Below are 18062 nucleotides of genomic sequence, written 5' to 3' on the forward strand. Positions count from 1 at the left end.
TATGAATATTTTTAATAAATCACTGCATTTGAGTTAAGATCATGCAATGTGCTCACACGTGTGTGTGTGTGTGTGTGTGTGTGTGTGTGTGTGTGTTTCACTTTCTTTTTTTGGTAACAATCTTAACTGTTGTTCTTAAGGCTGTCCATGTATTATATATTTTTTTTGTAAACCTTCTGTACAATCTCCTTTAGATTTACCTTCATTTATGTAGTGCAATGGTCTGCCTGATTGGATACAAATTGAAAGTGTTGTTTAGGTTTGACCTTTTATATTATGTTTTTTGGGAAGTCTAAAGGAAAATTGTACAAAAAAATTGTATTATGGTATGGCCAGTTTTATTGCTTGCAATGTGTGTGCCCCATGCAGGGGCAAAGCTGTAATATTTAGTAAACACTAACAGAATTGGAGCACCACTGAAAAATGGATTACTTTAACAAATATATATTTGTCTTTGCAGGATAAGCACCATGATGCTGCACATGAAATTATTGAAACTATTAGGTAAGTGCCAGAGTTGGTACATTAATAAAAAATCCTTTACCAGGTGGGGAAATGAAGTTATTGGAACTATTACAGCGTTGAGAGAATGCTAATCTACGGTGACACTTTTACAGCTAGCATCTTATACTGTGCATGGCCGCTAGCTGTCAAATGACAAGCCAAGAGAGGTTCCTGATCATGTGGTTACTGTGTCTGCTATGACCTAGTAATCACAAGCAGACTGGTGACTTCATTGAAGGGAAGAAAACATTTGAAGTTGCAGATATCACATTATCCTGAAGCTGGTAGTGTACATAGTTTTGTGGTTTGTGTGTTTTTTTTTTTTTTGTTTTTTTTAACAGCGTTTATTGAACATAATGTAATGTTACACATGTGCATCAGAAAAAGGATGGGGCAAACAATACAAGATAAGCTCATACATTACTTCAATGAAAACAGACATTTATATCCAAGGGATCCTGCAAATCATGTGTCGTAAAATCCATGGCCTATTACAGATAGTAACATATTCAACAGGACACAGTTCTCTTTATTCCAATATTATATACCCAAAAAAGTCAGAGGAAATGAGGGACGAGAAATTATTTCCCAGAAGTGAAGTAATAGAAAGGTGCAAAGAGAAAGGGAAAGGAAACAGGGGTGGAGATGGGAGATATGGGGGAGGGTATCTCAGCAGATAGGAAGTGGGGTGGGTGGGGGAGATTAAGGAAAGTAGAAAAAGCCAAGAAAACTCAATATATCAATCAAACGTAAGGTTCCCAGCATCTACCAAAGCTGACCATATTTTTGCAAATTTTTTAGGGCATAACCCATATAAAAAGGAAGGACTGCATTGATCATAGACCTCCAAGCTGACACTGTTGGAGGGTCTGCTATCTTCCACTTAAAGATAATTGTCTTTCTAATATAGTATGCAGCATAAAATAGAAACAGCTGCTGATGGGAGGTAGCATGGAGATTATCAGTTCTGCCCAACAACAATAGTAACTCCTCATGCACACTGGACGTTTTTACAGCTGCTGTTTTTGGCTTTTGATATTTTTTATCTAGAGCTAGTAAACCCTCCAGCATGTTATCCTATGTGTCCATGCACACAGACTGTAATCAACGTTTCTTGGCAGGGACATTTTTTGGCTGGAAAAAAAACCCAGGACTAGTGGGTTTCTAGAGGTTTCTGCTCTAACGCTGAAGAACGCGGCAAAATGCCGTAAACAGGCATTTTTGGATGTGTTTTTTTTTTTTTTTTTTACAAAAAATGCAAACGTGGGAATACGCTGCTAAACCCAAATGCAAAACCACTAAAATAAGCTGAAAAACTTGTTTTTAATGTGACCTTGCACAGCTAAGTTACCAACGTTATCAAAACACCTCGTGTGCATGGAGCCTAAAGGCTTCAGAGTAATAGCTATAGCACTGACCCTGTTTATGTCTGCAACCACCCCTGACCAAAAGCCCTGAATGATTGTTCATGACCAGTGAAGGAAGTTCCCCACCATGACATTTAGGACAATTTGCTTGAGTAATATGGTAAATGGCTGACAGTCTCTGAGGGGTTTAATACACTCCATTAAAGACCTTTTAAGCTGAACTAATCAATCTCTAGCCGAGATAATCAGGGCAAGGTATTGCTCGAGCCCCTCCTCCCAGTCCTCACTAGTCAGAGTAAGCAGGTCACAATACCACACATTATATAAGTTAGTAGATTTTTCACTGTCTCCAGCTGTGATTCTAAAGTAAATGAAAGAGAATGCTCTATTTATATTTTGGGCAGTTAAAAGCCTTTCTACTGAATGAGAGGCCAAGGTGATGGGGCCAGGAAACTGCACTTGTACTGCATTCCTGAGCTGTAGAAACCTGAAGGACATCCAGGAGGGTAGATGAAATTGATGTCTCAACTCATCAAAGTTGAGGAGGTGTCCTTCAGGCATGATATGACACCATACCTAGCCAAGACCTGTGGGTCTGGTACAGACTGCAAATGAGCCTAAGGAGGGTTCACCCAAAGGGGGGGTGGTGTGTGGGGAGAATTAACACTCGTAGCCATCGTGACTTGCTTCCAAACAAGAATGGTGGTCTTCACGTGGGAGGTGATATTAGGGTTGGACTGAGGTCCTCTGTACACCAGGTTGCTGAGCTCTGAGTAGGAACCCAGCAAACCTGCCTCTAAGTTAACTGTATACAATACATAGTCTAATACTGTAACTGATTTAATTATAGTATTAACAATGAATTTAACAGTGAAACATTTACACTATTTGTTTATTTAAAAAATGCAGCTGTGGTGGTTTTTTTTTTTTTTTTTTTTTGCTGAAATGAGGAAAAAAAACCCATAAGTCCCTGTAAAATTATTTATTTTTTCTTAGGTAGGCATGATAGCTGCCATGTTAACTCGTGCTAAATTTGGCCTGGACATCTAGGCTTCAGTGACCCCTGGGCATGAAAAGGCTAAACGGGTATTTTAGACCAGTGTTTTTCAACCTTTTTTGTGCAAAGGCACACTTTTTTCATGAAAAAAATCACGAGGCACACCACCATTAGAAAATGTTAAAAAAATTTACCTCTGTGCCTATATTGACTATATATAAAGTAATTCTCTTGAATAGGAATCAAACACACAGAAATTATTTTATAATTTCTTTATTATGAAATAATAAAGTATTTTATAATTGGACCCGGGGGCCGGACCAAGAGTAGATGAATGATGTGTATGTGTCATCCATAGTAAATATAGTAATATTCCCCCATAGTAAGCATAGTAATTCATCCCCCATATAGTAATTCATCCCCCATATAGTAATTCATCCCCCATATAGTAATTCATCCCCCATATAGTAATTCATCCCCCATAGTAATTCATCCCCCATATAGTAATTCATCCCCCATAGTAATTCATCCCCCATATTAAGTCCCCAAGCCCCCCCTGTGTCAATTCACTTACCTTTGCTCCGCGCGTTCCTCTCGCCGTTCCGGTGTAGCATGAAAATCTGTCTCCTATGAGGATCTGTCCCCCTCGACGTATCTGCGCATGTGCCAGTTTCAGGCATTAGCAGCCGATCGGCGATCTCCGGCACATGTGCAGATACGTCGAGGGGGACAGATCATCCTGACAGTATAACGCTCCGCGGGCCGGATTAAAAGGTCCGCCGGGCCGTATACAGCCCGCGGGCCGTAGTTTGCCCATTGCTGTTCTAATGATTGGTCTATTTGTGAGCCGAGGCCACATGTTACGGATGAAATTGCAATTTTTCCCACGGCACACCAGACAATATCTCACGGCACACTAGTTGAAAAACGCTGTTTTAGACTACTCTAAAAATAAATAAATAATTGCTATGGTGAATGGGGGACATGCTGAACTCATTTCGCAATCTTACTTCCTAAGGAGAACGAGTGGGTCTGTGGGAAACAAAACGGGTGCTACTTGCATGGTAGTGTTCACCTCAAGATAGGAATTTCAGGACAGCCAGCGAGGGGCTGCTTGGGATACTAAACAAAAGCACAGATTTGTCTTTACGGTATTGATTAGGCACAATTAACTTAACTTTTTTTTTTTTACTTTTTTTTTTAAATTGTTTAAATTTTTTAAATTTAATTTAAAATGTGTATGTCTTAAAATGATTGAGTATGTAGAATCTAGCTATATACATATACTTATTTTTGTTTCTTTCCAGATGGGTCTGTGAGGAAATCCCAGACCTTAAATTGGCCATGGAAAATTATGTACTCATTGACTATGACACCAAAAGGTAAGTTTGAATCCTAGGTACTCATGATGATTTTTTTTTTTTTCATTGCTTTGATAACTGAGAGTGACCTTCCTGCAACTAATTTAAAGTGTTATTCCATTCAGTTTGCGTATGACTGGTATGTCAAATAATATAAACTTTTATATTACATATTTTCTGAATCACTGGTTGTTAGAATTTGAAACCGTAGTTTAAGCGTGACAATCAGCAATCTCCAGTTCTGTACCTACAATGGTCTGCCTGTTGAGCTGAATGTGGCACCTCACGGGCACTTTCTTAGGTGGCGATTGGACGCGGACAACCATTTTGTTAAAGATCTACCATCTTGTATCATACTCTGCAAATATTATCTCTCTTTTCAGCCTCCCCCTCCCCTTGCAAAGAAAGTGGTCTGTGTGTGTGTGCTGAGTTCAGGAGTGCAGTGGGCACAGCTGGATATGCTTCATGGTTGTAAACCCAATTAGCTGGTTCCATGATGTCTGTCAGACTCTTGCCTTGGCCTGATCGTAAAGCTATAAATCAGTCTGTCATTGGACATGAAAAGCATTCCAGAATGACAGTAAAACATACATCCCACTTGAAACCACTTTTTCATACAAATTCACAAATCCCGACAGGGACAAGGTATAATAAAACAAAGCATATATTCAGATTGGGGTCCAGTGAGCTGGAAAATATTTGTGCAGGGTGCAGCTGAGAGTGGCATTGTTATGCAAGTGGCAGCGCGGTTTTAGATTGGCTGGTCCTTTGGTCACAAGTTGGTGAGAAGGGCTGGGGTCTGACACTGCGCCCGTCACATCTTAAACCGTTGGGGCACTAAAAACGCTGCTGAGCAACAGGTAGTGGGGTACGTCCCTTCATATGTGACGGTGCTAGCCCTCAATGCTGATATCTGCAGCCTCTGTACATCACTTCCAGATATAACGACAATAGGGAGGTGGTGGACACGCCCTGCAGTGGAAGGCCGAAAATAAAGCCGTATCCTTTATATCGCGTGACAGACGGACTATATTTAAAAAAATTTTTAAAAGTACAAAAAAAGTTAGAATCAGAATACACAGATGTAAGTATCTTATGGCTTATGATTGTATGGGTAGTAATATGTATGAAAGCTTTTCCTTCCACTTTGACACCTGATAAAACCCTTAAGTGAGTATTGAGTCTGTTTCAAAAAGCCTTAGGGGAGGTCTAACAGTGAAAAGATAAGTGACATAAGGAACAGTGGTGGTGGATTCCAAATACTGTGACCAGCATCTCCTTCAGCAACAGATTCCCAGGCAGCCTACCTGACAGGCTGTCCCACCCCCTTCTACATTTTTCCGACACTGCCTGTACCCTCCTAGCGGCAACGCTGGTAGTGGATCTGTGCTGCAGAATCAAAAGTACTTGCCATGACTTGCTTATTTCCATTAAGTGACTGAATCTGTGGATACCAAATATATAAAGACAATAAAACCTGGCAGCCGATTTGTTTCTTTGCAGACCTGCACTACATTTTGCAGTTTTAGTACATAACCCCCTCAGTTCCTGGTTGGCTGACGGACAACTAATTGTAGCCTCAAAGCCTCTAATTTTCACATGACCCTCCCCTTCCGAGCCTGAAGCCTATTCTATTGGTCAGTTGTATGAATATTCCAGCTCACAGAGGAGCACCTTGCAACAGCCATGCCCTTAGAGAAAGTTGGAAAGTAGTTCCTTAAAAATCGCTTATTCTGCATATGTCTGTAAACATGCTGAGGAGAATGTACAAAGTTCCAGAGCAGCCATAATCTGAAGCAGATCTTCATGGCAAACGGTCGGCTTCTAGCTTTAACTTTCAAACCTCAAAGGCATTATCACAAACTTTCTACATGCACCTTGTTTTGCAAAGGATGTGCATTTTCATTGTCATTTGTTGTTCTATATGCAGAGCCTATAGTAGAGAAAATCTTATTCTTGCGTCAAAAGTTTGTGTTTGAACGTGACTACATGTCTTCATGGGACTGAGATTGAGCTCAGCAGTCACTTTTGCAGCAGTTGTTTACTTATTCCGGGTTACAATCCTGCACAATGTTCTTATGTCTCTTTCGGTTAGTTGACCATTTTGACCCACACTTATGCATATCAAATGGTGGTTTCCTGGAAACTGTATATGCCGTCATAACCTTTTTATACAGTACCTCATGACACAGCAAATATAGGACTTCGTATTACTAGCAGAGCACACAGTTAATGATGAAAGTGAGGCTTCCCACCGGTTAGCTAGGTTTCCCATCACACAGCAGAAGCAAATGAATGTTACATTACTTTCAATTCGAACAATGTAGTAACTTTCACACTTGTACGTACGTACTTGCGCACACAGCACTTTATTTGGTAAACCTTGCTAATGCCAGGAAAATATCTCCCACACCATTACACTACCACCACCAACCTAAACCGTTGATACAAGGCAGGATGGATCCATGCTTTCATGTTGTTTACGTCAAATTCTGACCCTACCATCTGAATGTCACAGCATATTCTGCTTTGACATTAAGAAAGCATTTTTGTCCACACAACTGCCGCTCACTGGATATTTTCTCTCTTTCGGACCATTCTCTGTAAACCCTAGAGATGGTTGAACATGAAAATCCCAGTAGATCAGCAGTTTTTGAAATACTCAGACCAGCCCATCTGGCACCAACAACCTTGCCACGTGGGTTCAAAGTAACTTAAATCCCGTTTCTTTCCCATTCTGATGCTGGGGTTGAACTTCAGCAAGTCGTCTTCACCACATCTACATGCCTAAATGCATTGAGTTGCAGCCATGTGATTGGCTGATTAGCAATTTGTATTACCAAGCAATTGAACAGGTGTATGTAATAAAATGGCCTGTGAATATATGTAGATAGATATATATATTTGATTGTCCTGCAGGCCTGCTGAATATACTGGCACATGTCCAGTTCACCTGAGAAAAAATTAACAAATCTGTATATGAACTACATTCTTGAAATTGGAGTATAAATCATGTAAAAATGTCTCACCAAAATGTACTTTCCATTAAGATTTTAAAGTAATAAATTGCAGTTGTATTACCTGAAAATACATTGGTTTCCCTTTGATTACCAAAAGGGTGTAACTTGTACTCCTGCATGTGCAGACACATGTGAACAGAGCTCCCTCTTCATACTATATTTCTATAAATATGTCTTGTAAAAACCCAGATCTTTTTAATTTTACATATATGTAACCTGAAATGACATGATGCCAAGCAAAAGCAGATGGTAGCCAAGACAGCAGGTGCCAAATCTGGGGCCACAATATAGCCCAGAGCAAGATTTAAATTCTCAATTTGCAGAGGATTCGGGTCTAGATGGGATCTCCCCCCCCCATCATGCCTGTGATGGAATTCATGTTGCAATCATTGCCAGCACCCTGTTTTACTAGGAACATCAGAGAAGTTAAAATGTATTCGCCAAGACATATAAGCTCTGTGAAAACATGAAGGCGGAGCTGAGTCCAGGATCTCCTGGATAGAAGTAAGCCTATGAGGTGGTATGTCAACATTATGTGAAAATTAAGTTTAGCCCTTGAACTACCACAAATGAACACCTTTTTATGTGATCAGTTTGAGAAAAACTAGCTAAGGGAACAGATGTACAGTAGTTATTGAATGCAGTTTTAAACCCAAAAGCAGCTTACTAATTCCTAGATGTGGTGGCTGTATTAGTTTTCTTTTAGGCTTTTACTTATGTATAACCTTTATCCCAAAAGAAGAAAAAACTGTTGCTGTAACTGATTATAAATTATTAGCTGGCGTTTGGCTTCAAATTTAGTGTATCTAATTCTTCTAGTACATCTAACACTTCTTTCCCTCCAGACTGACAATGCTGCTGTCCAAAGGTGCCCCTGTTCTCCTAAATCCATAGTGGGGGCACTTTATTACAGGAGGTGTGTTACTGGTCAAATCACCAGGTGAAAACAGAGGGAGACAAAAGCCTAAAAAAAAAAATTAATTCAGTCACCATATTTTATTATTGTAAGCTCTGATATGGCATTTTTGGGTTTTACACCCCTTAAGTTTATTGAAAAACTTTCCAACCTTCCAACCCTGTCACTGTAATCTTTCTGTGCGGCGTGGGTTATTGGAGTTGAGAGTGACGGGCACTCATCCAGAGTACTGGACTGTGCCCACCCTTTCTGCCCCCTCCTCCATTAATAGAAGCTTTAAATTAGGCTGTTAGGCCTCGTTCACACTATACGTGCAGAAAAACTGATGGAAACTGGCATCCGGATTTCACTTGCAGAGACATCCGTTTTCATGTGCGTTTGATACACGTTGCAGATTCCTGCACAGAAATAATCTGCATGTCATATTAGTGTTGTGGTGTGAACAGGATATATAGACAACAATTGATTTTGTTGTGCCCTTACAGAACATGTGCAGAAAAACTGATGTCTCTGCACTATGGTGTCAATAAGCCCTTAAAGGATAAGTTAACCTTTTAACAAATAAAAGCACATTTTTTTGCATGTAAAAAATGTGCATTTATTATTTTTTGTTGCTGGAGCCTCTAAAGCAGCAATGGGCAAACTACGGCCCGCGGGCCGTATACGACCCGGCGGACCTTTTAATCCGGCCCGCGGAGCTAGGCTCCTCTCACAGTCCGCCCTGAAGACCGGTGTAGCATGAAAATCTGTCTCCTATGAGGATCTGTCCCCCTCGACGTATCTGCGCATGTGCCGGAGATCGCCGATCGGCTGCTAATGCCTGAAACTGGCACATGCGCAGATACGTCGAGGGGGACAGATCCTCATAGGAGACAGATTTTCATGCTACACCGGAATGGCGTGGGAACACGGCGAGAGGAACGCGCGGAGCAAAGGTAAGTGAATTGACACAGGGGGGACTTGGGGACTTAATATGGGGGATGAATTAATATGGGGAATGAATTACTGTAGGGGGGATGAATTACTATAGGGGGGATGAATTACTATAGGGGGGATGAATTACTATAGGGGGGATGAATTACTATAGGGGGGATGAATTACTATATGGAGGATGAATTACTATATGGGGGATGAATTACTATAGGGGGATGAATTACTATGCTTACTATGGGGGAATACTACTATACTTACTATGGATGACACATACACATCATTCATCTACTCTTGGTCTGGCCCCCGGGTCCAATATATGAACCCATTGCGGCCCTCAAGTCAAAAAGTTTGCCCACCCCTGCTCTAAAGCATTGCATCTGCCATACAGGACTCCTTCTGACCTGTGTGCTCGTACATCCCGTATGGGCATGCAGATACAACTGACAGGCTCAATGAACTACCATGGCGCTGTGGAGCGCCGTGATAGTTCATTGAAAACTACAAGCCAACTACTGCAAAGGCTGTCGTAACTTGTTTTCCCATTCACAGAATACTGTGAATGAGTGACGTGATCGGGTGTTTTTTTTTTTTTTTTTAATTGTGACATCTAGGAAGGAGGAGGAGATCCCCCACTAGCTGTCACAATAGGGTTTGTGCTGGGGCTGGCCCGATCGTAACATGTTACACCCTGAATATGGGTGTAACATGTTAAGCAAGGTGAGGTGAACTTATTCTTTAAGATGCCACAGCACCGCCGGACGCGCACGGCACAGCTTGTAAATGGTAAGCTGGTAGATGTATGTGACCGCCCCATCAAACTGGATGTGGCCGCATAGCTGAGCAGGTGCACCCATCACCAGGTGAACGTACATGCCAATATAGAGCCTTCCCTAATACACACATTACAAACATTTTAAGGGCCATCCGTACCTTAGGATGGATCATTTTTCAAATCTATATACCAAAGTTTGTAGACACTTAACTTTCACACAAACCAATTAACATATAGTTATTGGGATTTTTTTTTTTACCACAGACCTGTAGCAGAAAACAACATTTTGGCCTACATTTATGAAGAAATCTATTTTTTTTTTTTTTTTTTTTTTTTTTTTTTTTAATTGGATGTTTTATAACAAAGTAGAAAATATATATTTTTCTAAATTTTCTTTTTTTCATTTATATAATCAAAGCTCTATTTGTGTGAAAAAATTGGTATTAATTTTAATTTGCGTACCGAATAGGAAATGTCCAGCTCTGACAACTAGTTCTTAGGAAAGATATGCTTGAATGGGAGAGTGTCCAGAGAAAGGCAACAAAGCTTAATAAGAGGACTGGAGGACCTCAGTTGTGAGGAACAGCTAAAAACTTTATACTTCAATATTTTTATTGAAAAATTGGTATACAGTGGTATACACAGAAATAGAAACATTTTCCATCGATATGGTGAAATGGAGTGTATAAACATATTCATAGAACATATAAGCACAAAAAAAAGCACAAAAAAAATTTAGTCAATGACATTTACAGAGAACACTCTCCACCAGGTAGCAAACATTCCATCAATCATTGAACATGGGAATGCCATAGAAATTGTACCAAAAGTATAAAAACCAATTCAGGGAAAAGAAAAAAAAAAAAAAGGATTAAGAATAGAGAAATCGGAAAAAAAAATCTAGGATAAGACAGAAAAGAGGGGGGAGAAGGGGAGAAAGAGAGGAAAAAAAAAAACAAACCACAAACCCAAGGGGGAGGGGGGAGAGAGAAAGGGTCAGCTGCAGTACTATTAAGTAATAGAGATATATCTGATCCATGATTCCCATGTCACCTCAAATCTAGCAGCATCATTACTGACAATGCTTGTAAGTTTTTATCATTTACCATTATCCAATTAAGCTTATGTTTAACCCCGTCTAGCGGGATTAGTGATTGTCTCCAACTTCTAGCTATGGTAATGCGTGCTGCCAGTAAGAGGTAAAGAATTAATTTAGTCGATTTTTTTGGGAATGTGAGCGGGTAGCAAATGAAATAAGGCCACTTCCGGTGATCTATGAATATTAATTCCTGTTACCAAATAGATAAAATTCAACATTCAGATCCAAAACCTAATCACTACCGGACATTTCCACCAGATATGGAACATAGTGCCCTCTTGTCTGCAGTGTCGGAAGCAACTAGGTGATACTGAAGGGTGCATTTTAGTAAGGTGCATAGGAACCAGATACCAACGAAGTAGTGTTTTATAATTGGATTCGATAAGAACAGTATTAACCGAGATCTTTGATAAAGTATGGGCCGCATTCCGCCAAGTATCCAGGTCTAGTGAGCTATTCAAATCCCATTCCCATTGAGTCATATAAGATAATTTAGTGAGTGGATCAACAAGGGAAGTATAGACAATGGACAAACGACCCCTCATCATCCCAGTTGCCCCACAGGAGACCTCTAAAGGATTGATTGTGCAAGGTTCTATGATTAATTTGAGTTTGCTAGTGATAAATGAGATAAGTTGATAGTAGCGAAACAATTCCCCAGGAGGCATCTGATACTTTGTCAAAAAACACTGGAGAGGAGGACGAAGCCCATCCAGGTAGTCTTCGATACGCAGCAAACCCTTATTCATCCACCATTGGAACACCGACTGTGATAAGCCAGGAATAAACTCGGGATTGCAAACAACTGGAGCTAGTGGGGTATGTGGGGAAGAAGAAAGGTTTGGGAGCTCGCCATCTATCCCACACCGTTAGCGAATAGGACAACGTAGTACATAGAATAGGAGGACGCAATCGACTAGGAAGCCACATGAGAGCACCAATAGCGTAAGGATGGCAAGATAAGGCCTCAATGCCAATCCACTGGGGGACGTAACCCCTGACCGTAGTGCAAGATAACTGTGCTATTTGAGCCGCCTGAAAATAGGCCAAAAGATTAGAAAGTCCCAAACCGCCATGCTTCTTTAGGGAAAACAGGGTTGACTTGTTAACCCTAGGACGTTTTCCCCTCCAGATAAGTCTAGAGACTGCTGCTTGTAATAGTAACAGTTCCTGTTTTGGAACCATATCGGTAATGTCCTAAAGTAGTACAATAGTCTCAGCAAAAAGGTCAGTTTAATAGTTCTACCAAACCAGGAAAGTGGAAGATCCTGCCATTCTAGTAAGTCAGATTTGAGTTGTTTGAAGAGTGGGAGATAATTGGTCTTATATAACGATGAAATAGGTTTCGTGAGATGGTCCCCAAATAAGGGAGAGAACGAGAGGCCCACTGGAAGTCAAAGGTGACGAACCTCCGAGTCAGGTAACAAGATATTTAAGGCAGTTGTTTTAGAGGAATTAAGCGCAAGACCAGAGGCCTCCGAGAAACGATGAAACAGGTGGAGGAGACCGGGTAAAGAAGTCTGAGGATTAGATGTGTACATAAGGACATCATCAGCAAATAGGGCGCATTTATGGTCCCGTTGACCGCAGCGGATGCCTCAGATGGTGGGATCAGAGCGGATAGCAATCGCAAGTAATTCCATTGCCAAAGCAAACAGTAGTGGAGAAAGAAGACATCTCTGTCTAATTCCTCGCTCTTTCAAAAGGGAGGCTGATTTATATCCGCAAATGGAGACTTGAGCTGACGGGTTAGAATATAGGGCCCGTAATAATGTCATGAAATAAGGGCCAAAACCAAACTTATCTAACATCTGAAATAAATAGTCCCAAGATAGACTGTCAAACTCTTTATTTCAGGTACTTATATAGCGCCGTCAATTTACGCAGCGCTTTACACATATTTATTATACATTCACATCAGTCCCTAACCCTCAAGGGGTGTACAATCTAAGGTCCCTAACTCACATTCATACATATACATACTAGGGAAAATTTAGACAGGATACAATTAACCTACCAGCATGTGTTTGGAGTATGGGAGGAAACCGGAGTACCCGGAGGAAACTCACGCAGGCACAGGGAGAACATGCAAACTCCAGGAAGGTGGTGCCGTGGCTGGGATTCGAACCAACGACCATAGTACTGCCAGGTGGAAGTGCTAACCATTTAGCCACTCTGCTGCCCATATCTAATGATAACAATAGGATTTCCCTCTGTGAGGATTTGTCCCAATTGGATTGTATGGCTGACAGCAGGGCTAAAGTCTGACAAATTTGGTTCGATGTTTGTCGACCACTTATGAATCCTGACTGATCATCATGAATATACAGGGCCAAAAATTTATGGAGGCGCAAGGCTAGGATTTTAGCAAGAATCTTTAGATCACAATTAATTAAGGAGATAGGCCGATAATTAGAGACTATAGAGGCGTCCTTGAGGGGTTTGGGTATGACACTGATAAATGCCTTGTTTTTGTCAGGGAGCACCAGTCCCCCATCCCGTAGATAATTAAAATAAAGAGCCATATGGGGAATCGGGATATCAGGAAAAACTTTATAATAGTTATGAGGAAGACCATCTGGTCCTGGGGCTTTATGTGGGGCAAGAGACTTCAAAGCACTCCTAATTTCTTTGCTTGAAATAGGCTGTTCCATCGACTCCCTATGGGCTTCCTGGAGAGAGGGAAGAGGAACAGCGCTCAAAAAGGTGTCGATAGGCGAAGAAGCATCTCCTTGAGGCGAGCTGTAAAGTTCAGTGTAAAAATGAAATTTTTGGAGGATCTTACCAGGATCTTGAGATAATGTTCCATTATTCAATCTAAATTTAGGGAGAGCCGTTTGGGAATATCTGGGAGTCAACTTGCGTGCCAATAAGGTGCCAGGTCTATCCTTCCAAGTAAAAAATTTATGGTTAGACCATCATAGCTGTTTGTCAGCAGTGGTAGTAAGACATAGATTTAGTTCTAATCGAGCCTGATCGAGTTTAAGCAGCAAATCCAGACTGGGATTTTGCTTATGATGGGCAACCAAGTCAGTATATGATTGAGTATTGGTGGCTAGTAGGTAGTTTCGTGCTCTTTTAATTCGTGAGGAGAGTTGAATAATAAACCCCGTAACCGAGGTCTTATGGGCTGCTCAATTAATCACCGGGTTCGTATCCTCTGCTTTATTAAGTTCAAAGTATGCTTGTAAGTGTGAGGAGACATCCCAACAATAGGAGGGGTTACCCAAAATAGATTCATTAAGATGCCAGTAATAGTCTTGCCAAGTGTCCAGGATGACAATGTTATAGAAATCGGGTCATGGTCAGACCAAGGCGTGGAGAGAATTTTAGCAGTGAGGAGTCTGGGGAGTGAGTGTGTATGAAGAAATATATTGTCAATGCAAGAACAACAATTATGACCCCTAGAATAATGGGAGTAATGTCGAGACGTTGGGTTAGCTTCTTTCCAAGCATCGACAAAGTCATAACGATACAGTAGCTGGGCCAACGTACGGCTCTATCTAGAAGGGGGCTGAAGCATGGCGGTTCGGGAACGATCCAAAATCTGATCCTATGCTAAATTAGAGTCACTGGCCAGAATAACATCGCCTTCAAATTCCTTAGCCATAGAGCTCAATAAGGATTGAAAAAATTCCACCTGGTTGGTATTTGGAGTGTAATAGATTAGAAAAGTAAGTGTCCCCCCTAAGTGGCCTTTCACCAGAAGATACCGCCCCTCCCTGTCCCGGATAATTTTAGATTCGATAAAGGACAATCGGCGAGACAAGCAAGGGTAACCCCCCGTTTAGCATTCACAAAATAACAGACAAGATAATTTTTATGAACATATCGTGGGGAGAATGAAGGGGGAAAATGTGTCTCCTGCAGAGCAACTATGTCCGCCCCAAAAGAGCGGTATGAATTAAAGGTCTTTATACGTTTGGGGGGGAATTGAGCCCCTGAACGTTGTGAGGAAGTAGACGGATAGTTCCGCTATTAGACCGTAGGGAAGACATAATCGACAATTAAGGAACCATATAAGATCCTCCTTTTGGGACATGGAAATGGTCTGAAGAATCCAGATATACTGACAGCTGACTCTGAGAAAAAAAAAAGAGAAAACAAGAAAAGGAAAGAAAGAGACAAAAAAAAAAATAAAGGGGGGGGGGGGCGGCTAGGAGGAAAACTAGAGAGAAGAGGAGACATTCAGAATATAAAAAAACCTCATGTCAAGTAAACCAGTGATAGTACACAAAATAATATAAGCAAATCCAACTGCGTACCAGTAATAGCAGAGCTATAGCCCTGCAATGGAATGGATCTACCCAGAGAAAACAACTCAGGTAAGAGTCTTCCAATCGAGGAGGGCGCATAGACACTCCCCGGCACCAACAATAACCCATCAATAACATATCAAATAGTAATACAGAAAAAAAGAAAATAACCGAACCTTCAGATACTGTAATCAGCAGACAGATGTGAGGTAACCCCAAGCTCCCCTCCCTAACCCCCCCCCCCCCCCCCCGCCAATCCTCCCACAACATTGGAGCAGCGGTGGCCAATGTTCCCAAGGAGCCATGGAGAAGCCACCACCTATCAAGAAATCGCATAAAAAAACCCGTAAAAGGATATGTTAATTCAAGAAGTCTTCCCGGTTGATTTCCGTGACCCCGTCTTCCTAGAATTTGGAGCAGTCCACAATGGTGAAAGTGGCGGAGGTCGAGAAGCCGATCTTGCTGGGGAGTGGGATGTAGGACTGCGGGAGATAATGCCCAGTTGAAGCGACAAGTCCTCGCCATCCTGGAATGTAGAGAACCCATAAGGCTTTCCATTAAAATTAAATTGTAGGCGAAAAGGGTAGGCCCATCGATACCGGATATATCCTTCTGCACTAAGTGGGAAAGTGGAGGCTTAAGAGATCACCGTTTTTGGATGGTGGTCAGAGAGACATCAGCAAAAATTTGTATCTTATGTCCCGCAAACTCCAGGTCCGGAGTCTCCCTACTATACTTCATAACCGCTCCCTTGACCTGAAAAAAGTGAGGCTTTACGATATCCTTAGGAGGCCCACCTTGTCTAGGGGGGGGATTCAATGCTCTATGAATACGATCTATTTCAGTGTGAAGATCATCGATATCGGGTAATGCAGACCGCATGAGGGTTTGTGCGCAGCTAGTGAGCTCTTTAACTGACTCAGGGAGCCCTCGAATGTGGAAATTGTAGCGCCTAGCCCGTTTTTCCAAATCATCAATTTTAGAGTAAGCTTCCTCCAAGCAATCTTGCAAGTCGGTAATCATATTGGAATTTTGGGATACACTATGGACTGTCGCATCAACTTTAGACTCGATACTGTCCAGGCGTTGGCCCAAATCCTGAAAATCCTGTTTAAGGTCAGCTGCCAATTTTGAAGTAGCTCAATCCAGTTCGCGTTGGAGTAAATCAGCGAACCGAGCTATTAGAGTTGCATCACCTGAGTATTGTGGTGGATCTGGAAGGATTGCTGGCGAGTGAGCAGGGCTGTCATCTTCAGGTTCTGGTCCTGGTCTTGCTAGCCCAGAACAAGCATGCATAGAAACATCTGAATTTATGATGACTTTTCTGGTCTGTACACTTGTTCCAGGTCAGTGATTCAGAAATTACTAAAGCCTTTAGTAAACATGTCAGTCAAGAATCTATGATTTTCAGAAGGTCCGCAATGACAACATGTTTCTTTCAGGAAAGGTTTGCTGTAAGTAGGTGCTGCAATTTAGTTTTTGCACAGTTGGTAGTATTTATGGTAGATTGTTTAACTCTTAAAGTGGAATTTCAAGCAAAATATAACTAAGGCTAAACCTTCCACCCACCCCACCATTCTAATGCTGTTCTATCTAACCCTGTAAAAAAAAAAAAAAAAATGTATATACTTACCTATTCTGAAGTTGGTCTGGTCCCAGGATGAGCTGTCAGCAGTGGCCTCTGTGTAGAGGACGGACAACAGATTCCCCATAGTAAGCCTGTTGGTGATGTCATTTCCAGCCAATATACGCAGAAGCTGTTGCTGGAGACCGGACCAGAGCATCTTCAAAATAGGTAAGTATACTAATCTTTTCTTTATAGGATTAGATAGATTAGTGTGTGTGTTCCATTTTTGCAAGGTTAATAATCTTGGCTTATTTTGTACCCGATTCACCTGGATTAATCCTTTCTTTTTTTTTTTTTTTTTTTGTTAATTTATTTTGATAATTGTAATTCTCTATTTTGGATTGTGGTAGATCTCACTTTTCCATTATGTTTACAGTTTTGAGAGCATGCAACGGCTGTGTGAAAAGTACAACCGAGCCATTGATAGTATACACCAATTGGTAAGATTTACATCATTCCTATACATTTTTTTTTTTCCCTCCTTTATATTGTCTTCCATGTTCTCTGCGTGGATTTTGGCTCCAATGGTAGGCTTTTGCATAGTCTCCCTTCAGCTTTCTGCCTGTGCTTCTGTTAGCATACTCACAATTAATTGAAACAGTCTGTCTGCTGTGATGGAAAATGGGACTTGTTTATTCATTCACTGATCCCTGTAAATGGTCGATGACCAATATTTAAAATGTGATAGCAGCTGAAAATGTTATGCTCTAAATACAGGTTTATTAAGTTCAAAAGGTGAAGCTATAATTTATTACACATGACTGTTAAATACTTGAAATTTTTGTCAGCATATGTCTACTTTTAAATTGTCCAGTTTTGTTATGGTGACTTGTTTGAATTGTGTCAAAACGTTATTAAACCCAAAAGCAAACATTTATTTTATTGCAGTTTGCCAGTTCTTCGATATGGTGGATGCATTAATTTTCTTTTTTTAGGCTTTTTTTTTCACCTAGTGATCTTGCCATTAAGTCTGTTTTTCAACACAACAAGCTGTCCTGCAGATGTTGCATTTAGAGGGTTGAGATAAACCATTTAACATGGACAGGAGTGCTTACAATGGTCTACTTTTATTCATGTGGCTAAAACCCATGTACCAAAAGGAACAAAACGTTTTGCTGTAACTGCTAAAACGTGTCAGCTAGAGTTCAGCCTCAGTTTTAGTGTATCTAAAACTGCTTCTGCATCAAACATTACCATCCCCAGACTGACA

The 18062-nt window shown here is 41.0% G+C and overlaps 1 protein-coding gene across 3 annotated transcripts in view; it reads left to right on the forward strand.

Moving 5' to 3' along the window:
• DOT1L (DOT1 like histone lysine methyltransferase) overlaps window positions 1–18062 on the forward strand; it is a 217651-nt gene that overhangs the window by 50440 nt on the left and 149149 nt on the right. For all 3 annotated transcript variants that reach the window (XM_089690752.1, XM_089690754.1, XM_089690753.1), the window contains exons 2-4: window positions 461–504; window positions 4176–4250; window positions 17229–17292. In XM_089690752.1, the coding sequence (XP_089546878.1) occupies window positions 461–504; window positions 4176–4250; window positions 17229–17292 (183 nt within the window). The remainder of the gene's footprint in view (window positions 1–460; window positions 505–4175; window positions 4251–17228; window positions 17293–18062) is intronic.

This window comes from Staurois parvus, unplaced genomic scaffold (assembly GCF_062004578.1).
Source record: "Staurois parvus isolate SC_StPar_1 unplaced genomic scaffold, SC_StPar_1.0 ptg000541l, whole genome shotgun sequence".
NCBI classification, from domain to species: Eukaryota; Metazoa; Chordata; class Amphibia; order Anura; family Ranidae; genus Staurois; species Staurois parvus.